Genomic DNA, 23,907 nt, shown 5'->3' with positions numbered 1-23,907 from the left:
CTTGAGATAAAAATCCTCTCCTGAACCGAAAATTTATCAATAAACATTTTTCCCCTTCAGAAACAGTAAAAATAAGATTTTTTTTTATGAATGTAAGGAAGAGGGCGGCTCTGTTGTAGAGTGGTAGTTATCAAACTCGATTGATCAAGACCATAGAAAATATGCAGAATTATAGGCTTTAAAAATCTCTAAGAAAATAGAATGTATAGGTCTTTGTATTGGAAGGAAGAATGTGTTAATATTCTGTTGTCAGATTTTGAAACTCGCCATTCATCCCTTAGATGTATTGGATTTTCTCGATGGATTTCGTTCAAAAATGTTCACACAACTTTCGTTCCATTTCTTAAATTTATCTGACAACTGTCTATGAAAGTGAATACGCCTAAAAAAAAAAAATCCTCCATCTACTCATAATCTCCATCATTGTCTTTTTCATTATTATTGTCGTCGCTACGTTTCTCCTTTCCAAGTTTAATCTGGAAAGGAGTGTTGCTCTTAACATTCATCAAACGCAGCCCCTCACTAGTTTCTCAGGACAGAATTTTCCTTGGCACTCGATCTGCAGACTTCGGTTGTCTATGCTGGCATCAATGCTTGAAAGCAGAAAGGCAGCTGGCGGACAGGCCAGGCCATAGCATCTGCACGTGCATCACATACACGGTCGATGCCACACAATACCAATCTGAGGGAACACCAGGACTCTGATTTCTGAAGACCACCCTTTATCCTGGTCATGTGGTACGGGTTCAAACAGCACATGTTAATTCATGCAGCAACACACACACACACACCAATGCACTGACAATGCATGGTGCTTTGATCGAACAGTCCAGATCCTTACAACATTGAAAGAACATTTGGACGAACAATTGAACAAAGAAGAAAAACAAGTTTATCTAACCTACAAGTTTTCACACATCGGCTGTATTTAGCTCGAAGTTTTTACCAACAGGCGTGTGTTGCTCGCTTCATTGACGACAATGATGTGAGACAGATGATAGACCACACGCGTTTGATAAAGGTTTTACAGGGCTGCTATAGAAAACCTTTGCAAAATTTGTTCATAGTCCATATTTTTTCAGTTAAGAAGGGCATTTAGATAGCTATTTGACACTTTCCATGTTTTTGTTCACAGATTTCGCTGATTAGCTTCACAGGTGAGCAGCTTCCGGCTTTTAAGCTGTCTTCAACTGACGGATGCCAGGCTCCAAGAAAAGGTCGGCTGTTGATAGAGGAAGAACATTTCGGAGGATGATGCATATAGGGAAGGAAAGGGGGAAAGCAACACAGAGTAGTCTGCTGGAACCAAAAAATGTCACTTTGGTATGATCCATGCTTGGCAAGCATCTAACATCGGGCGTGGGCCAAGATGAGATAGTAGGATGCGGTGACAGAACTCTCACAATGACAGTACACCGGCCTATTTGAGGGACATGCTCTGCTTTCCAGCCTTGTGAGCTATTACAGGTAATGCCTTATTTTTACACCATCCTTCATATCCTCTTGTCTTCTCAAATAATATGCTTTTACTGCAGAAAATAACTACCCAGTCTCCTGAACGATTTGCTTTTACTGCCACAAATAACTGTCTCACACCCTATATCATCTGTTTTTAACAAAAAAAAAACTGTAAGAAAAAGAAAGCTAAGTATTGTGAATTTGTATAGCTACATTCCTCCGTGGGTCAGTAGAATTTGTTTGCTTTGTATGGGAATTTCTGTAGAAGAATTCTCGGTTTCCCTGCATCTCTTCCCTAATTGACTTAATCGGCTTGTCAGTTTAATCCCTATTAACTGTAATTCAGGGAGGCTTCACGGCCGTGCCCTTTACTTTGGAAGGGAAAGTCGTGAGTTTGAAACTCTGTAAGTCTCGAAAACTCCCTCTTATCTAAAAATGGATCGTCCTTTCTGTTTTTGTAATATTCAAAGACTGTTAAAATGTGATAATTTATAGGATCATTTATTAATTTTTATTGACAGCATATGTTATTACTAAAATACTAAATTTCACTTTTTTGAAGTGAAATATGTGTTATTTGGTCAACTTGAGTTTTAATGATCACAGCAAGGACACAGGATTTTATAGATGCAACTACAGTTTTCATTTTTGTTAAAAAAAACTACTAATTTCTGAGTATTTAGTCAGTGTCGATTAAGAAATGGACTAGGTTTTTTAAAAATATTCAATGATCGTTGGCTAACGTAGAATCGCCGATACCTCCGGTCACCGTATGCTCTGGGGTAATTCCCGACTAGCTAAGGTGCACTTCTATTGATAAACAATGATTAATATTTACTATTAAACCGATCACCTGCTGTAAACACTTAGCCATCATAAGACCGGGATGGTCTTTATGTTTGGCCTTCAAAAAGGTTATGACCTGCATGTGCATATCACGTGATACGCAGGATGAAACAGCACGATTGCGTCTGCTTGTGACAGTCTATGCCTAACCACCACCACCACCATCATCATCATTAACTGGTCCAGCAGGCAGGGTCGCCAAGAGACAGCACGGGCCCCGAGGCAGATGACCTCTGCAGACCCCTTGTAATTGTAATCGTAAATTATTTCCCCATCGTATAATAATATGTTTACAATTTGATTGTCAATATCTACATTTCATTCAGTAATGTAGACTGTAAACATTAGAACAAGTGTAATAAGATTTACATCACTATTTGAGCATAGAGTTGTTTACACCTAAGTGATTAGTAAATGAGGAAACATTTAAAGGATCGAACTTGTACCCCGCTCCATAGAAAAAAACCTCCCTAGGGTGAGGAATGTTACGTAAACCTTTCTTTGAAACGAAAAAGAAAAAGGATTTAAAAAAAATCAACTAAAGCCAGGGCCCCCTTCACAGCCGCCTGTCCGGGTACACCAGACCCCACCCCTGTCCCTCCCCACACACACTCTCGTCAGGCCTGCCAGCCAGCCACGAAACACCCGACTGGGCCTTTATGGGGTAAGGTAGGGAGTGTATTTCATTACACATTCGTTTAGATCGTCAGGTGAAGAAAAACAATGTTTGAGAGAGGAGTGTGTGTTGCTGATTACAAATGACTGTCGCTGGCTTCACTGTCAACTGTGTGGTTGTGTGAGAAGTGGAGAGGCAACTGTGCTCCTTAGGTCAGCCCAAAATAGCCATGCGCGTGTGTTTGTGAACTCGGTGGGGGTGGAGTGTGGGGTGGAGTGTGGGGAGGGTGCGGTGGAGCTGCAGGACAGAAGCGGTTTGGTCGAGACGTCACAGGCAAGCTAAGGTCACACTACCGATGGTCGCAGCGCCTCTTCGCTCGCGACCCTACTCGTGGTTCACCCCTCACTCGCAAGGGTGGGTGGGAAATACCATGTCACGTGATCTCGACGCCTTTGACAACTGGGCCGCTTGCTCGGCAAAATGGCGGCCGGGGAGGACAAGTTCTCGGAGAATCAAGGTCCTCGGTTTGTGTGGTGTTGAGGTCATAACGTCTCCAACACCTGACCCCAGCGGGTGACTTGCTCCCCCACTCCCCCTTCCTTCCACAGCCGCTTCTGACATCTCTTCCCGTCCTCTTCAAGTGGTGATTATCCTTCTTATCGCCGTGTCCGCATGAAAGCAAGGCAGCCCGTGAATAGAAATATGCTCATCTTCCTCCGCTGATAGCATAAGGGGCAATATAATTATAAATATGAATCAATTAAAAATTTTAAAACTTTTTTGGGAGGATTATCTTCCTGATGTACAATGAACTTTGTACTGTGATGATATAACATTAACTATATATACTAACTGATGAGTAAGAGAGTCAAAATTGCAACAGAAACATATCCTCCCTGAACAGGGATATCAATGCTTTTGATTGATTCTGTGTACAAGTATAATAAATCAAAGGCAGCAGGGGTAGGGTAAGCCCACACTTCTTTGTGAGTTCAGTTTCCAAGCTTAAAGTCGCGTGATGTAGGCATATTTATACTTACTATATACTTTATGTTAATAATAAACACCAAGACAAAAAATATTGCTTGTATATATTATATGGCGACCGTGCACAATGACCCTGACATATTCAAATCTCAGCTTTGCCCTGGTGCTGGGAAGGGCTTTTATATATAATAACTTGGGACCATTGTGATTGTAGCGGTTGCATCAAAATGCCCTGCCAGTAACGGCGACTGGGTCGGAGATAGGCTCGCTGTCCTCCACACGTTTTGATGACGTCACGTGAAACAGCTCAATGCAAAGTCGCACGCGCACACACACGAGACTTCTAGTTGTACAGGTTGACAGGTGTATATAGATTATAGAGGCATCTACAACAGCACAATGGTTTATATAACATCACGCTTTTGTTCACAAGGTTAAGGTCATGTGACTCAGAAAGTGACCCTCCCTGACCTTGCATTATCTCCGCGTTCTCGTAACGTCTCAACGTCCCTGCCGAGGTTGTTGGAGATGCTCAACCCAGATTTTTTTTTTTTGCATCCGGAAAACTGGCTTGACCTCATTTCATCTCGAGTTGGTACATTGCTGTGGGCCGTGTAGATATTTATAGACTCCTGACTTCTTCTGTGCACTTTGTGCTACACTACTGTCACTACATACCTCTTCTGTGTACTTAGTGCTGTGTAATTCCTAGACCAAGACGTTTTACATTCAGAGAGAAAATTATAATCAAAACTGCAGACGTTACTGGCTGACAATGTAGTTGCAGGTCATAAGTCAAGCAAGTGACCCCTTCCTCAGTTTCCACGTGACCCGTCTTGTCGGTGTTCAGGCGGCTTCTCAAGGTAGGACAGCTGTGGGCTATAGGGCTAAACTGCACGTGGTGCTACATTTACATACCTCGTCACGGCTATTCACCTCGTGCTGTGTATTTCCACACCAAGACGTAAACAAGCCTGCTGCTGATAAACAGCCTCGATCTGGTCAGCGTTAAAAGTACTGTTGAATGAATAAGGTGTGGCGATAGGCTTCGTCTGGCGTGTGTTCGAAGAGAAGTGGAAGATGTGTGTATGTGTGTGTGGGGTCAGACTGGGTGTAGGTGTAGATGTATGTATATGTGTGTGGGGTCAGACTGGGTGTGGGTGTAGATTGTGTGTGTGTGGGGTCAGACTGGTGTGGGTGTAGATGTGTGTGTGGGTCAGACTGGGTGTGGGTGTAGATTTGTGTGTGTGGGGTCAGACTGGGTGTGGGTGTAGATGTGTGTGTGTGTGGGGGTCAGACTGGGTGAGGGTGTAGATGTGTGTGTGGGGTCAGACTGGGTGTGGGTGTAGGTGTGTGTGTGGGGGGGGATGATGGTGGTCAGACTGTGTGTGGATGTAGATTTGTGTGTGTGGGTGCATGGGTACTGAGTGTCTGTTTGAGTTGGAGGGTGTGTTTGGATTTTCGTGCATCTCCATTTATATTTCTATATTTGCTATACTACCCTTTGGTACATAATGTCAGTGACAACCCGTTTGTTTTGTGTCACACACACTTTGTCCTTCTGGCGCCCAATACCTGGCTTATTATTATTTTTCCAAGTTATTTCTGCCAGAACTTTCAAATGGCAATTAATCTTCTATTTCTGACCAGATAAGCTCTTGATATGTTTGTTTTCGTTGTCTTTTAAAAATGACATTACCCTTTGTGTGTACTTCTGTCTTTCTTCTTCTTTCTTTGTGTGCATGTGTGAGCTATGATATTCACCATTCAACACCTCCATCACTATCCTTGTGTTCCAAGTATTCGGTAAGACAAGAGAAATACCCAACCAGTTGTCATAAAACTGGTACACCCCATGCCTAGGATACCCCGACCGCTACCTGACATATCATCAACATCTTCACAGAACCTTAATTCAAGCGACACATGTTTGTTTGTTTTGTTGTTGGTTTGTTTTTTTTTTTGGGGGGGGAATCATGTAATATTTGTTATATTCGCATGGCAGATAAATAATAGTTTCCTGAAAGGGATTAATAAAGATGTGTTGTATTTGTAACAGATTGAAGCACTGTCAGTCACACCACTTCTCATACCAGACAATACTAGCCAGACATCGAAAGAGACCTCACTAACCATCATGTTCACAGTTGGTTGTAGTTCTCGCACTTAACTGCAGTTTTTATTGAAGTAGTAGTTATAATTTAGATAAATCCTCGTGGTTTTTTTTTTTGTCCTAAGAAAATATTTGTAGCAAATTACTGTTCAGTGTTCTGTTCACGACGAATTATTATAATACATGGAAGGATTGCTTTCAACAGCATCATTATCTGGTATGTGTGGTCCATATTATACACAAAGTCTCCTCTGAACATTCAAAAGCTATGCAAAGGTTGACTGGTTTAGTTTGGTTTTATGGTGTTGAAAAAAGGAGAAGGGTATGATTCTGGATTTGTTGTTGTTTAATCCAGAACTGAATAATAGAAATGCAAAAAGTGTTTGAGATGTGTTATCCCCTCACTGACTCTGTACCCCATTAGTGTAATGATCCTAATGCCAACCTAAGAAGAAAAATATCTTTTTGTGGGTGGCTTTTAGGGGTGAGGGGTAAGGATGTTATTGCATCTGTGAATGGACGTCTCTTTTACGCATGACGGGATGGGATAGGCTTCCACGACGACGACCACCACCACTACTCCATACCACCACCACCACCACCACGTTTACACCCGGGAGCATCGCGCAGAAATTATAGTTCATGCGGGTATCTTATACAATTACTGTCAGTAGCTGGTACTACCCTGCCATTCATGAGCACCAGAGTGAGCACTTTTTCTTTACAGAATAGTCTGGTCTTTTGAACGATTGGAATTTTCTTTGACAAGTTCTTTCGCATCGACACGGGTGTCGTCAAGTACACGGGTAAAAGAATTTTTCCTACTTCAGTAAAGATAGATATGCTATCTGGTCTGTCCAACATTTACACTGAACATCGACGAGCCAGTTATAGGTTGCAGTTGCCATCATCATCCCCGTCGTCGTCGTGATCATTATCATCATCGTCGTAAAAGTACAATTTAGAGGGGAAAAGGACAGTAATGACCTGCTCACTGAGACATGAAGGTGATGCTCATTGCAAGGTTTTTCTATGACCTAGTTTGGGCAAACCTTTGGTAGACACAAGTACTGCCTTGAACAATGAGTAACCTTAAGTGCCTGATAGGGTTACCTATAACGGCAGGCCCCTCAGGGCAGCCCTCGACACCACAAAAGTTAGAAAATACGTAATATGGTAGAGTGATATGATTGCTGACAAAACTTCGACAGCCATTCTTGTTATTATTATTGTTATTTATTTAATTATTGGCCCCCGTGTAGTTTTTTTTTTTCTAGACATCTGTGGACTGGCTCGAACCGGCAATGAAGATAGTAATGCAAAGTGTGATCCAAGATAGTGTAAATAATCATTGGTGAGATCAGGAACGCTCTCTGCTTTTTGTGGTCGTCGTTGTTGAGGCTTATCCTATCCTGTCATGCCTGTCTGTTGTCTCAGAACTGTGGTGTTGTGTCCATTCTCAGGCTCGCTTTTGGAATTCTTTCTCTTTAAACTGTCTTACATTCAAAGCCTTAAAACTCTTCAAGAAATATTTTGCAGTCAAGAGCACTGTTCCTCCCACTCCTCAGTTCTTCCTCTACGCACTTAGTAATGTTTTGTTTAATGTCGCTTTTGTTTCTTGTATAGTTGATTGTCGGTTCGTTTGCAACTTTTCATGTGCAACACGGGAAAATGCCCTTTACAAAATCTTCTATTATTATTATTAACTATTAAAACTAGGTGCAGAAAGGGCAAACGTACCTGGGTCACAAATCCAATCACATCAAGTTCACTCTAAGAAGCATCCAGAGGGTAACCATGCTCCTAAAAATACAAAAAGGACACTTTAACCCGGCACATACAGCTGATGATATATACCAGTGATGTTTGCTTCCAAAGAAAGACACCACCCAAAAGGCTTTAGGTTACACCTAAGTTTAAATATCTTATCTTCGCAGCAATTACTCATGAGTATTATCGTCTTTCTTATATGTACTTGGTTGCGATGACAGCTAGGTAAAGTTATTTTCTCTTCACGTGTTCTGTTTTGAAGTCCTCTGTGTGGCAAGCAATAAGACAACCTAGGAACGAACCCTCGTGACAGATTGTTACCGACCACTCCTAAACTTCTTTTTTCTCTCCTCTGTAGGTTATTAGTCGGTATTGCAGCCTCAAAACCAAATGGTTTACGATGTGTGTCAGCGAGCCTGGCAAGAGTTCAGCCGCAGGGCAAGATGACGAGCCTACTATTTACGAGCAAAAGCAGGGAAAAACGATCTCGATAATTCTAGGTTCTTTCCACTTCGTGTCCCTTTTGTCTTACAACTTGAGAGGGGTTAAAAAGGTTAGTAATGCATTCCAAAGGACGACAGTTCATTTCAATGTGTTAGCAAGGTTACCATGGACGTTAACTCGGACATTATGCATTGAAGTTGTAACACACACACACACGCACACACACTTACATATCAGAGATGGACTGTCTCCCACGTGCACGCACATTTATCAACACAAGCGCATAAGTAAGAAAGCATAGGATGAGAGAACGAATGTAAGGGAAAGGAGAGCAATGTAGGGAGGGGTGGGAAAAAATATCTTTGAGAGAATCATCTGCTAAATTATCTGCTATTTTGTCAACAACATTTGCACTTTCACAAGCCATTGTGTTTAAGAGCTATTTTCCTGGGAAGTTCTACTCACAGCTGATGTTTTGACAGGTTTATAATGAATGGTATGTACATCCAAATTTTTTCGAAAGGTATGTGAGTGGATGAGTAAATAAACATGTATGATGGGCAAGTAAGTGCATGCACGCAAGTGAGGTGGGAGTAGGGGTGCTCGAGAGCGAGCGACTGTGATGTGACTCAGTGTGTATGTGTTTCTCTCCTCCCTGCCAACCCTCTGTTGACAGATTATCTTGATGATGCTGTTTTTCGATGTCAGTGGTGGTGAATTATATTCGTGAATCATTGTCAGGGCATTTAAAGACCTACTGTATCGCTGCATGCCCTTCACTTGTTTGTTTCAAGATCCTCGTTACCGATAACACAGTGTTAGGAGCAAATCCAGCAAAAGCTGCAATTAGCCTCCTTTCGGTATGTACACACACAAGGGCGGAACACTGTCTTTGGAGCAAAAAAAATAAAAATCGAAATTACTAGATGCTTCCTGCTTGCTAGTAAACGCCGTCCAGAAACAGTTAATTTTTTTCATGAAAAAAAAAAAAAAACGCGAAAAGAAACGAATCAAGCAAATGGCGTTTTAAAAGCTAATAAAAATAAGTCAAATTAACACAAAACTTTAAATGCAGAATACAATATCAAATGTGTGCAGTAATGCCTGGGTTTTGCAAAGCTGTTTCCTGTATTGAAAAGGCCTCATTACCTGTGTTTTTAGTTCTTCCCCTTTCTCTATCACACACACACATGCCTGGCCATTTTTTTTCGATTTAATAGAATGAAACATGATTTACAATGTTCTGCACTATGCTTTCAAACAAAGCACACAGATTAGCCTCCACAGTAGGTCTTAAAACCTGGCATAACATGTCCTTTGCATGAACTTTGATGCCTTTTTCATCGGGTCACAAAATGGTTTAAAAAAGCTACAGTGTTACGACCTCGATGTAACCATGGCTTCGTAATTAATAAAAAATATATTAAAAATCGACAACAGGTGCCAAGCTTTGCTGTGTAAACTAGTGGGTCTACATTATCAATGTTTGCTACAGCAAATGTTGACATTAACCGTGTCCTGCAGCATCCATCTAACCCCGAGATTCCCTTTAATAAATAACAATATAAATCCCAGTGCATGGCAGATTGGTTACACGTATTGAAATCGAATTCCGTAATATTCTGGTATCTGTCCAACAATAACAAAGCAGTCCACTATACACACTAAATACTCTGCCAAACCGATCAAGTGAGCCAAGGACTATTTCATATACATGTAGTCAAAGGAAGGCAGCATTGACACAAAATACAAAATACCGGGAATAGTACACAAATTGAAAAAGAGAGGTTTTCAAGCTCTTCGAAGCGGTCTGTAATATTTCAAGCTTGCGAGAAAGCAGCAGGGTGTAGTTCACTCAAAAGACTTCTGTCCCTCAGCTTTTACAGTCACAAAAATATCAGATAATATATTGACAAAAGAAATGTGCTTACATTGTGTTGGATTGTTTTGCTGAAGATATATTCTTAAATGAATATTACTTTGTGTGTATATACTATTTTTTGCTGTATTGTTAAATATTGCATTTTATGTGCATTTTTGTATGTTTTGTGCTTTTTGCATTGTGGAATAAAAGATCTTTAAAAATTTATTTTAAACAGAAAAAGTAATGAAAAATAAATCTGAACAACAAGATGTGTATAGAATTAGAAATACTAAACACACACCGCAGAAAAGAATAGACAAGAGAAATTCGAATCCGTTTTTAAAAAGAGGAAAGAAAAATTCCTTCACACGTGAATTTAGGTGTTCAGTGACATACACTAGCCCGGGCAAAGAATCCTAAATATTTGAACTGAATAGAGACCGGCACCCACACAATAGTAAAGTGAGTCTCACCGAAAAAAAAAGTTCACCAGGTCACAAGGGCACTTGCTTGGCTGCTTTCCGTAGGTCAACAGCAGTCCTCGTTTATATGTCTTCTCTTGCTTTTTGGTCCGTTGGTGGCTGATGCCAGCAGATTTTGTCATGCGTTTAAAGGCGAATGAGCGATTTAGATATATTTTTAGAAAGACATTGGACATTGAAGTATAGAGGGGAAAGAGTGGCGGAAAATTACAAAAGTATAAAATATTTTTTCAGAAAGTTGTGGACTCAGTCGGAGTCATGAAGTTACTGGAACAGTTTTAGACATAGAGGGAGGGGGAGGGGATTTTCAGCGCAATAAAACCGTAAGTTCACAATTGATGTTAAGATATTAGACATTTGCTACCTGTGGCATGGAGGTTCATTATCTCCAAAAACAAACTGGTCAAGACAGTCACAGGACCTCACAGCCGGATGTTTTCAGAGAGAACGGGTGCGGAGAGAGGAAATTGAGCTGCTGCGCATCATTGATAATATTATCAGAACTGCTATGGCATTGACAGGAGGTGACAGGTTAAGAAGGAAAAAGACACTCCAGCTGAAGAAAGTATGCAGATTAGACGACGCTTGCGTGATCAGAAACAAAAGATACAAGACTGATGTATTTGAGGGTAACTGTGAAGAAAAACATGTTTTCATACGTCTGCAATGGGGTAGGAAGATGCTCAATCTCCTCCCCTACTTCACCACAAAGATCTGAAGTTGAATACAATATAGTAATTGCATACATTTTCCAGATGCCATCCTACACACTTCACCCTGCACAGAAAGAGGTCAAAATTCCAGGAATCATGAATAAATGAATGACACGACAAAGTCGTTGAAGCTAATTACAGTGGGAAAGATCGGACCATGCTGATTCGATATGTCCACCTTTTTGTTTACATAGTGATGTATTTAGGCATGTAATATTGTGATTTGTTTATAATACATATACAATACAAAGCATCTTTATAAATCCCTTTCAGGAAATTCAGAAATTTAGGCATGTAATTCCTGAAGAGGGCGTGAGAGGGTGTGGGTCTTCATTCAACTCAGTGTTCTGAAATAACAATAATCTGCGTTCTTGCAGATTTTGAAAATACCTGATGATGAACGGTTTGCTAATCGATGACAACAGACAGAATGGTGAGGGATGCTGTAAGACGGAACAGGGAAGGAAGACCGTGGCCTCATCTTCCCTCGAGACGGTGGATCGTTCCTTCGCCAAACAGTAAACAACTTAAGAATTTCCTGATACAGGTCATCACTGACACCAAAGATATAATACATCCGTGAGTAAAGTAGTCTCGTGGTAGAGTTGACCCCAATTTACACCACTCACAGCCAACCGAGACCCAGTTTCCACCAATCATCAGCGTTAGTCATGGATGTTCGATACCAAAGCATGACCCGCAGTTCCACTCCCCCGACTTACTTCCACCCCCGCTTTCCGGTGTGTATCGGATGGTAACCGCAGGTAACAGTCCCAACATATTGATTCCAGTGTCAACAACAGATTGATTTCTCTCTACTATAACTTTCGTTTACTAATTGTGCTCTGCAAGCTTTCGCCAGATAAGTCAAAAACGCAGGATTTATATACCGAAGCCAAAGAGGTGTTTTTTTTAAAAAAAAATGTGTTTCGTCCAAAACGAGGTTGAGGAGGGGAGTGCTGGAGATGAAAGTGAAAGAAAAGTTTGTTAGGATCCGGTACAGCTGTCCGAAAGGCCAAACGGTAGACCAGCAAGTTACGAGGGTGGGACAGTATCAGAACACCTAGGAGCAGGGGACTGGTACACGTGTACTAGGAACCTCAAGTACGCCGCCAGTCGAAGTGTGCACCAGTCAGTGTTATCACCACCTTGACATCTGGTCCTTCTTTTTTCATTTTTGGGAAACGTAGGAACGCATCTTTAGCTTTAGTGCGACCGGTATACAAAATTTTAACTGCAATGTATGCATTAATCATGTTTGTTTTATTTTTTTTTGGGGGTGTCACTTTTTCTCCCATCCAATATTTTCTCGAAAAGGAGCCGGTTTTTTTTTTCACATTCGTTTTCCCATCTCCCAGCCATGTTGATTTTTCGAGATGCCAGCAAACAAGCTGCACTGTATTAGAAAGCAAAATGTACTCCACGACCATTATAGTTCCATCGGTGGAAAATCGATCTGCAACCTACGCTTTGTAGACACGGATGATGGATCTGTTAGCAGGCACTAACAAAGAACTGCAAGACCTCACCAACAGACTGTTCAAATGCATATGGAATGGAGACCAACACTGAAAAAAGCAAACTTATAGTCAATGGCAGCGACACGGCAGAGATATACATGTATATATGAACGGGCTAGCGCTAGAAAAAGCAAGCAGCTTCCAATACTTGGGAGGATGGCAGTTCTACGCCAAATATCCACATCAGGCAACAGTGGCAGAGCTAGGATAGATAGGATCTGGCATAGCCATAAGATAAGGTTCACTACAAAGTGCAAGCTGTACAAATCCCTGGAAGTGCGATCCTGCTTGCTGAGACGGAAAGGAGAATCCAGGCATTCGACAACAGCCCGAGGAGGCTGCTCCGGAAGAACATGGAACCAATGACTTTGTACGAAACAAGATTGCAACACTCGTTGGACACATTTATTTTCACCACTCACGCACTCATCAAGAAATAAAAGCCCATCATACTGTTACATTTCAAAAATAATTTTTTCCATATTAACCAACAGCACACATTTTCTCTTCCAAATAAACCATGACTACATTTCTGATAAGTCACATTCCTCACGCCAACAAAAAGATGCATTTCTAAATAATGTTCATGTCAAAGTGTATTTCTCTCTCCATCTGTTCGTAATTTCTGCAAGCGGCGTAATGTGGAGCGGGGTAAGGGCTTTGTCCAAAGTCCATTTTCAATCTTGTATTCCCGGCTCTGATGTTTTACAGCCCCATGAAGTAGTTGAAAATCACACAGAGCTTCAAGAGGACGTGTGAGGATCTGAAAAAGTCAAACACTTTTATCCCTGTCTTTAATATTATTTTATACAGAGTTCCCACAATCACTTCTGGAGAACATAAACTTTCAGTTTAGAATATGATTAACTGCCATAACTGAACAGATCACATAATGCCTGAATTAGTTTTTCAACTATACTAAACATCAATCTAGGTCTAACATTTATCCCATAACCTTAGAGCGTGGAAAATTTTATCAACATAGCTATCTACAGCATCTTTATCAATAAATTTAAATATCTAAATGCTCAGGGAAGAAAATTGTTTATGGAGAGTTTTATTTCTGGTTGATATTTTTTGAAATGTCAAAGAATTAAAAAAAATAAAAAAATAAAAAAAACCCACCAACAAAACCCCCAACATAGCAGGCAAGGATCATGTGGAGTTCATCATTCACTCTACAGATTCCAATGGATCAAAGCCCTGCTAAAATGCTAGAAAGGCTCAACCAGATAGCCAACTACATCAAGTAAAATACTCCTTTGACCGTAATTTATCTAATACTCTTTAAAATGCTCCACAGGTCTAACCAGAGCACCTTCACACATTCGTTTTGTTGTTTTCTTACAATCCACCAGTAAAGAAGGCAAACATAAACACACCTCCACAATATCTGGTCTGTCTTCCAGGATGGAGATGGCAACAGCTGCTGTTTCTAAAGTAGACAAAGCGCTGTCTGTTGGTTGAGTACGGATTACATATTTGCTTTTTTCTCCATACTGGATCTGAGCCTGAAAAAAATCATCAGAAAAAAGCTTATAACTCTTCTGTAAGGTACATCTTCATTAAAAACAGAGATAATTTTTTAATCTGTAATTAGTCTGGAGATTGACCTAACATTGTTCTGGCACCTTAATTACCTGCCTAAGAGTTGGGGCGAAGAATAAAAAGCTAAACTTAAAAAATCAAATGACACTGGAATATCCATAGAAATGACACGTGACTTGTAATTTGTTGGTGAAGAAACCAATTCCAAACTGTAAAGAGTTAGCAATGTATGGACATGGCAAAAAAAAAAAATCTAGGCCGACATATCTGAAGTCACAAGCCTCAAGTGCTAAGAGAAAAGGGGGACAATCACACGGAGTTCTTAAACATTCAATCTTGAACATGAACGTGAAGTAGTTCTGTCTACCACTACAGTTTGTTAGTAGCAGTTATAGATTTAGACTGCTATAGTCCTGTGTCAAAATCTGCATATTCTGAGGAACCAAAGCTACAATCTTTTGTACCTCAATGAAAACATAAGGCAAAGGTGGACTAAAAACAAACAAACAAAAAAAAAGATTTAGCAACAAAAATGCAAGAGAAACTAAATTAGCGGGGTTTAAGACCTACCAGAGTGGTCCGAGTTATAAACAGATCTTTGGTAGAAAGAGACAATATAAATAAACTCTGTTGATTTTAGTGCCTGACACACAATGGTTTATCTTATTATCTAATTTTCAAAGTTGGTGATTTGCACCTACTGCACCTATGATCAAGAACTATTTCCAGCTATATATATTGATCTATCACAAATTAATAACAACTTTCAACTAGGAGCTGTAGATCAACTCTTACACATCTTAATCTACTGCATTTGATATTTTTGACTATAATTAATTGATTTAGTGCTCTTGCATACTTGCCACAGATTGTGAGTGTACAGTATTACAAACACTCAATGTTTTTGAGTGAAACAGTCACATTGTTGGACAAGAAAATGTTTTCTTCTGGCAGCAGCACTTAATGTTACATGGCAGCTCTTAAGAGGTCTACTCACTTTGCGTGGCCAATGCAGCATTTCGTTCTGGTGATACAGACCACGAGCCTGTGCCCATGTTCCATCCAAAATGATCACATTGTAGCTCTGATAGTTACCACCTTCACTGGCAGATCCACAGTCTAACAATGAGACCTCGGAGAGGTCTACTGCGTCTGGCCCCGGGTATAAGAGGATAGTGTTGGGTGAACGAAGGATATCAGTCAGGCCTGGGTACCTCCACAAAAATCATGTTTAATTACTAGGTACCCAAATCTATATCATCTTTCACGAGAGCAGACTTCAGTTCTACTGGCAAAAGACTGTTGGTGTTTTAATGTAAACATGTAAACAAAGACAACTAAAGCCAAAAAACAAAAAAGTTGTGACTTTTCTCATCTATAACTTCCTGCCCACTGTTAGATCAGTAAAATTCAATATTTTTACACTTGTGGGGTGACCTCATTTCATTTATGTCAAAGTTTGTAGACATTTTGGTTTGTGAGAGAAGTTACACAGAAAAGGAGAAAGACTCAAGATGGTATTTAATTTTATTACAACCAAAGTACAATTTACTCACTTGGCTGCTGGAAATTTCTTTCCTCTTATAACATGGACTCTGTCTTTGACGATACTCCTACACAGAATTGGCACTGTCCGCAAGCATCTGGATTCCTAGAACAAGAACAGTAAACTAATAACTATTTTTAAAGTCCATTTTAAAAGGAGTCTTGATATCCTCATTAAAAATTTCATATACAGAAACATACGCAAGTCAAATAGCATGTAGACAAATACCTTTCTCACTTTTACACAATCATATTTTATGTATACCAAAATGAAGAAAAAAATGCTGGGAGGCACAAACACTGCATTTCTCCATAGCAGACTGATGTAAGTTTACAGTTGATCCTAAATACTTTGTTCAGAGAAAGAGCAATCTAGCTTCAGATAAACCCAAATTAGGGCTAGCATGAACACAAACTCAGGTACAAGTACTTAATAATAAAAATATAACTTGATAGCATCAAACACAGTTTTGTAGTGCTGCAGTTAAGCCAATCAAATTAAAAAATTACATAAAATACAAATCAAATATAAAAACATCTCAAAAGTGCAATAAATTAAACATCTTACACATTAAAAAATATCAAGCAATTAAGACAGGCAATAAAGGAGCATGGAATAACATGCATAACAACATTGTCTGCTATGGTTGTTCACTTAAATTCTTGATGCTGCATAGAAGACTGGCATGCTTTTAAGGAGTTTTATCATAAAATACTGTTCCTGTCCCAGAAATCTGTTTGCTAAAATCAGGCTACACATGCTGAACTTTACATTTGCCTTAGGCTGACCAAGTAGTGGGAATGTGGGAATAGATGAGAGGCAGGCACTGCTTCCTCATGTGAGAAAGTCATGTTTGTTTCTTCATTTCTTTTTATTTAAACATAGCACTGGTTAAAATTATTTTATTTCATTAATTAAAATATTAATAACAGCTGAGAAAAATGTCCATTTCCTTATCTGTAATTTTGTTTGCTTAAAAATAGTATTTTAATCCTTTTTTCTTTAATAAGGAACATATTTTATCTTTCTCTTCTCTTCCTCATCATTAATAAAACAGGGATATCTTATGTACTGGAAAATGCAATTTTGTACAACTTGTACTGTGCAAAAATTTTTAACAATCCTGTTCCTTGGCATGATGGCTTGCCAGTTAATATGGACTGAGAATGAAGTATACATTTGTCAAACAGTAGACATCTATGTAACATAAATTGTATAAACAACTTGCTACAAGGAAAAATGCTTGCTACAAAACAGTTGTTCTCAATTAATTTAACAAAGTCATACCAAACTCATGGACTGTTTATTCTTCCCAAGACTCTGAAGGTGCCCACAAACTGAACTTTAAGAGTGAAAACTAAACCAGTTTTAATCATAGTCCATAGAATGATTAATGTAGAATGTGTTTACATTGACATTTTGTGGAATAAAGATCTGTGAAAGTGAAAAGCAAGTTGATGCTGATATGACACTTTGCTAAAACTAGAGGCACCAATTATTTGTGAATTTTCACAAGTCACAGCCTTTTCATTTGCTCTATTTAAGCAAATTTACAAGACATAAGCATGAGCATTTGAAAATAAGGTTGAATGTAGTTTATTCGCAATGTATCGATGACAGGTAAGCACAGATGTTGTTCCAATATTGGACACAACAAGCAGACACCAAAACCAGAAGAGGTCAAACGCTTGGTGTACAAGTTTCATGCATGAACAAGAATAATGTATTTGTGTTACTTACTTCAAACGGGTGCTGAAGAATATAGATGGTGGTACGGATATCCAGTGGCTCTCTTGGAAGAAAGGGGCACCAACACACTGTCGACGGACGCCTGAAATGTATGACATTAACTTTGTATACCAACTGCCAACAGTGAATTTTACCTCCTCGCAAACCATTTGATTTCATAATTTAGGAACTATACATCAGACAAAGACAACAACTACACTAGCAAACAAAAAGGTATTGAAACCCAAAGAGATGTTTTAACTATAATAAGGCATTCAGCAAAACCAAATCCTAAACTGTAGAAATCAATGTTCATTTCCTATCAATATGCACAAATAAGGTGAAAAGAAGGTCTGTGAAATGTAGACTATAGATATATGGTTAGTGCACTCAACTGCTAAACAGGTCTATGGTCTGAAGCATAGTCAGGCCAATCTCTGGACAGATCCCTCTGTCCCCTGATCAGTTAAAGACTATTTAATCATGGAAGCCAGTCTTCAGCAGAAAGATAGAAAAAAAAATCTTTGTATGCTGTGCTCTTATGATCTAAGGCTAAGGGATGGTAGGGGTGGCAGACGATTTTTACACCGAGTCAGCAAAGGCTATATCAGGCCAAAGCAGCTGGCCTTGTAAATAGGTGCCATATATACAGAAAGTATGAACATCTTAGGTCACTTCAAAAAAGTGGTAATACTCTTTTATATGGGCAATGGCTTTATTTTCCCTATACTCCCTAGTTTTCCACTTAGTGATTGTTTCCTCATTGACCAAAATAGAAACAGCTTTCATGGTTTGTCCTCAATGTCTCCTTTCCCATTCATCTAAGTAGGTCCCTTCCATGATGTTGGAAAGGAAGTTATCAGCCAGCAGCGTTAATTCCAAAAATTTATAGGCCTTAACATTGTTCCCTGATAGCTTCCTTTATAATAAAGTACTACACTGCTCCTTACTCAATAATTCATTCATTCAATAACAAAGAAAAAGTCTGACTGAAATGTTTGCATGCATCACTCCAGAATATCTTTTCAAATTCCTTATACCTTGCCCTGTCTGTTGTTGGGCATAGTGCAGTTTAATGAATCTGAAATGTGAAGACTGAGAGTAAGATTAACTCTATTTTTGTTATCTAATCTTAAACGTGATTTTTTTTCTTCAATACAATGTTCGATTGACACTTGATAAAATATTTCCTCGATCATTGACATCGATCGCTTAATACCTGGCCACGGGTAAAAACCGGTACCAGCTACTCGCCTTTCTCTTCTGCAACGTAGCGTTTTTCTTTCTTTTTTAAATACATCTGCAGTTCAGTACAATTTACAAACCTGCAGCTATCACAAACGGCCCTTCTTCCTCTCTTACACTCATTTGTATCAATATTATCGGCTATTTCTAAAAAGGTGGAGAATGGATCTCCCTCTTCTGCCATAGAAGCCATTTTGTCGCTGCTACAATGCGCATGCGTAGCTGTGCCGGCGATGGGCGATGATGCAAGGGACGTAATTCACGACTGCATTTAGCATTTCAGGTTGACAGAGTTATCTCTGGCTGAAAGCACGTTAATGAGCATATATATTTAAAAAATCTGAAGCTAAATAATGATAAGATTGTACAGATACATATTATTCTGCACCATAGCACTTAAACGTTTTTGAAGAAGAAATGTTAATAAACATGCTTGTGTGTTGAATAATGCCATCTCGCAATTTGAAGCGACTGTTATAGCAGCAGGCAGACCACGGATGTCAACCATTTGGTGAACAACACGGAGCTATAAACATCGTGATAACATTCGATCTTTCCTGGATCCCGGCAGCAAAACGATATCAGGTTCTAAATCGAACGAAGTATCCAATTTTCATCGTCTCGCTATTCTTTTCGCTGTATAGCTGTCTTTTTTTCTTTTGACTCTGTAGAACAGTGTGAATCCTGACTGCAGTTTTTCAGTCAAATTTCACAAAATTCGGCTCCTGCATTATATATCAAAAGACACGTTACATATATGCAGAAGGAAGCATGTAATACGTACGCAAAGAAATACTCCCCAGAGAAGGAAAAGATCCCATTGAGAGAGATTAAAAGTGACAAGAAGTAAAGAGGGACTGGAGAAGAAACGGGAAGAAAGGTTGGAGGGGTAGAGAGAGAGGGGGGTTGTTGTTGATTGCTCGTTCATTACCCATCGTTTCGTTGCACTTATCTGAGATGGAGTCCCGAGGCGATACCGATATCGCATGCTCGGCCTCCTCTCTTTGCCCCGCTGCCAACATTTCGTTCGTCGTCTGGGACTCCGCGAAGTAGCGCGATCTGAAGTCACCGCATTCATGGGGACCCCGGTAGCGCAATGGATAAAACACTCCCTCGCCATCTTCACAAAAGTTCATAGCTAAGATCTCCTCTCGGGACACACTCTCTGGAAGTAAAATACGTTCAAAGGCCTGTTCCTGTGTACTCTCAGTGTCCTGCCACCATTTCAAAATCCCCACTAGCACTTCCCAAGCAAATTGACTTAAGGCGGCGCCACACGGGGTTTCGCAAAAACTGTTTTATTGAAACCTCAGTTTCCCGAAACCAAGGAAACTGGGTTCATGGAAACTGTTTCCCCGCTTGCGATGCCACACGGGCAGACTTGTTTCCGAAAACGTTACAAAGTGCGCGACAGTAGCGTCCCTTGGTTTCTGCAATGGCGGATTCAGCAGACGAAGAGATGCTGATGCTTACAGCAGCCCTTCATGTTTTAAAAGAAAAAGAAGACAAAGCGAAGGTGGTGGGTAAGACTATCGCTTAAAAGAAGAGCCAAGCAGGGGCGCCTACAATTGTCTGATGCGGGAACTGAGTGCTGAGGATTCAGACTCTTACAGCAACTTTGTGAGAATTAAGGACCCTCAGCACTTTCAGATGCACGTAGAGAGCCGTACATCGCAAAGCAGACAACAAATATGTGCGAGTGGATCTCACCTAGCGAAAGGCTTGCTGTGATGCTGAGATTTCTAGCTGCAGGTGAGATTTTTTTTTTTTTTTAATCAATCAGTTTTAAAAAAAAGTGTATAAGGACTACAAGCACTACTACTTTTGGCTAAAATTAAGTCTTCTATTACAAAGAAACCAAGATTCTGTTATAATAATTTTTTAGCTGCATGCAGTATGTGCAAGTCACCCTGCGGAGCCTTTTCAATGTTTCTCACATTTGTGAATAACGACTGTTTGGGCTGAATGCTTTGTCCTTGATATTTGAATTTAAAGGGTCAGTGTCCTATTACATTCAGTATTTTTTGTAATTTCAATGGCATCTTTTCAAATATCAGATTGCTAATGGTTATATTGTACAGATAAGTACTACAATATATATATAATATTTTTTGGGAAGAAAGAAAAGGAATCACATCACATGTCAAAACAATTTGTTTCAGGAGACCGTTACCAGTCCTTGGTTTTTCTTTATTGTCTGGGGAAAAGACCATTGGTGAAATCATTCCAGACACATGTAGAGCAATTACTGTTGCTCTGAAAGATCAGTAATTTGAAGGTAGGTGATGGCTTTGCTTGTTTAGAAGTTGAAACTTCTTATTAAATTTAAAGTTAGTTTTCCCAGTAGTTCCATCCATGGAACTAATTTGTACTTAATTTTAAATAAAATATAAGAATAACTTCATTAATCAATGAAAGTTTGGTGTGTTTGTGTGCATATTCATTTCATCTTATATGTGTGTTTGTAGGATGTCAGTTTCTCTGGCTTTTTTTTTTTTGGGGGGGGGTCTGTTTTGTTTTGAACCATTCTCAATATACTACACTAGCACAGCAGTGATACATTCAATCAGACACAATGAGAAAATTGTGACTCACATACAATTTGCATACAATGCAAATGTTTTTATTTCAGTCAAGGTCATAGACGCATAAGCACCTAGAGAAAAAAAATTAATTCCTTTAAGTGTAGAGGTCCTAGTCATTCTTTGCTAGGTCGTCAATATCTAGTTTTATAAGCTTCCTTTGTGTAATATCTGGTAATTCTGAAACTTTTTTAGTAAGATTTTTTGCCCACATGAGTTTAGGGCCCTCTTTTGGTCTATGTTTATTTCTGTAATGATCTTTGATTCACTTAGTCAGATCATCCCCCTGATCTTTTTTCTTGCCTTTTGCCTGCATCTGAGTAGTCACTTCTTGACCCACAAGGGCTTGAAGTGAGTGAAAGTGCTGGGTCATCCTCTTTCACCCCTTCAGACTGAGTTTCAGTGAATTCCTTTTTCTGTCTGGCACTGGTAGAAATAATCATCTTCACCTTGCTGTTGGTGATTCACCACTTGTGTTTCCTACAATGCAATAACAAATAATTTGTTATAATGGTTGTGTAAAAGGTACTTTCCTGTTCTTAAATGCAATAGTTTAATTCATATTGTTTAACTTCTGATCTCTTATGTTTACAGGTTCCCAATACAACACAAGAATGGGAAGCCATTGCAAGAGCCTTTGAAGAAAAATGGAATTTTCCACACTGTATTGGGGTTAAAGATGGAAAAAATATTGCTATGAAGGCCCCACTGAAAAGTGGTTCTATGTACTTTAATTATAAAGACTTTCATTCAGTTGTTTTGCTAGCCATGGTAGATGCATTTTATCGGTTTATTTGGTATGATGTAGGGGAAAATGGAAGAAACAATGGTGCCGGAATATTTGCCTGCACTACACTTTTCAAGGCAGTTGAAAGTAAGACCCTTCAAGTTCCTGCACCAAGGGAACTTGCTCATTCACATGTTAAGATGCCTTTTGTACTTGTGGGAGATGAGGCATTCCCATTGAAGGAACACCTTATGAAGCCATATCCCCGAGGATTAGGTGATCATGACAACATTTTCAATTATCGTTTAAATAGAGTGAGGCGTGTCTCTGAAAATGCCTTTGGCATATTGGTCAACCGATTCAGACTACTGTTAAATACATTAAATCTATCTCCTGATGTGGTTGCTTGTGTAACAGAAAGCTGTATAGCTCTACACAACTTTCTTAGGACATAGAGGGATGTGGCATATGGACAAAATATAAAAAAAGAAATGGAGCACGGGTTAGGGATAGCTCTGAAGAAAGAGAAAATTTTTTCACAGGTAATCATTCTACTCTTTCTGCAAGAGAAGAGAGAGACAAATTTCGTGGCTACTTCTGGGCTCATGGTGAGGTTCACTTGCAGTGGGATCAAATATAAAGCTATTTGTTGAAATGGCTAAGAGTCCATGATCTTTAAGAATCAGGTTTTTTTCCTAAAATAAACTTGCTGAGCTGGTCAGAAACATTTCATTTTTTAAATTTATTGCCTGTTTAAAATAGTTACAATTTATGTATATTTTGTAGCGCTTTTATATATCTGATTTTGATAGTTTTGAGCAATTATTTACAATTCAACTATTTTTGTGTAGTGACATACAGCCATCTCACACATTGTCATTTAAATCTGTATATTGATGAATTTTTTAATTTATTTTTCAATAATGTATTTTTGCAAATTACAGTGTATGCTCAGAGATCTGTTTGTGATATACAATTTATTATCTGGTCTGTGAATAATTTCATGACAATTGATTGTAGACAAGTTGAGTGGGAGGAGGTGGAATGCTCAGTATTGTTGACAACAAAATTTTATCAAACTGTGTTAACAGTAGGATATTTTGGGCCACCTTAAACAACCTTTGTGAGAAGATGTAATATAATTTTATTATATGTTACTATATATATAAAAATCAATCTGTTTACCAAGTTTGAAGATGTTGGTGCCACTAGAGACATTACTGGCAACAGGAATTTCAACTGCTGGAAAAAGGCCCATGAACTGTTGTAGACATCACATATGCTCCAGCCCCACTTTGGTTTTATTTATTTATTTTACGCATTTCCCTTGAAAATGTGTTTTGGAGGCTGGCTACCTTTTGCTTGAATATTGTCAACTGCAACATAGTAGTAGAATCTTATTAAATAAATAACCAGCTGCCCAAATTAACATTGTGTTTCTTATTTGTGATGGCTGTTGTATACATGGCTCTGCATTTGATGTTTTAAATGTTATGCGTTGTGATGTACCTTTAATTTTTTTTTTAAAACAATTTGATAAATTTAACAGTTTTTCCACTACTGTCAAAATCTGTTCATGTTCAGCAGACTGTAATTTTGGTGGCTGATTTGTATTTGTATTCGTTTTACTAACAGCAACCAAAACAATAATAATTGTCACATTGTGTGTTCTCAATCAACAGTTATACAGAATTAGCATGCTGAACAACTTGGATTTT

At 39.2% G+C, this 23,907-nt stretch overlaps 1 protein-coding gene across 1 annotated transcript; it reads right to left on the bottom strand.

Annotated features, from left to right (window-relative positions):
* Positions 1 to 13,204: 13,204 nt before the first annotated feature.
* LOC112554547 (DTW domain-containing protein 2-like) lies at positions 13,205 to 19,089 on the bottom strand. Its single transcript, XM_025222357.1, has 6 exons — positions 18,961 to 19,089; positions 17,648 to 17,738; positions 15,918 to 16,012; positions 15,359 to 15,575; positions 14,196 to 14,324; positions 13,205 to 13,576 (listed from the first exon to the last, which is right to left on the bottom strand). Exons 1-6 carry the CDS (start codon positions 19,071 to 19,073, stop codon positions 13,403 to 13,405), a joined length of 819 nt encoding a protein of 272 aa, XP_025078142.1. The 5' UTR covers positions 19,074 to 19,089; the 3' UTR covers positions 13,205 to 13,402.
* Positions 19,090 to 23,907: the final 4,818 nt, after the last annotated feature.

Source organism: Pomacea canaliculata, linkage group LG13 (assembly GCF_003073045.1).
Source record: "Pomacea canaliculata isolate SZHN2017 linkage group LG13, ASM307304v1, whole genome shotgun sequence".
Taxonomy (NCBI): Eukaryota; Metazoa; Mollusca; class Gastropoda; order Architaenioglossa; family Ampullariidae; genus Pomacea; species Pomacea canaliculata.
This window is presented reverse-complemented; position numbering and strand designations above follow the sequence as displayed.

Bases quoted from the DNA above. Each gene is read 5' to 3' on its own strand.
- LOC112554547 (XM_025222357.1), bottom strand. From the start codon at position 19,073: ATGGCTTCTATGGCAGAAGAGGGAGATCCATTCTCCACCTTTTTAGAA. The intron at 16,013-17,647 runs GTAAGTAACACA...TTCTTGTTCTAG, and splicing joins TTCTTCAGCACCCGTTTGAA to GAATCCAGATGCTTGCGGAC. The intron at 15,576-15,917 runs GTGAGTAAATTG...ATTTTTGTGGAG, and splicing joins AAGAAATTTCCAGCAGCCAA to GTACCCAGGCCTGACTGATA.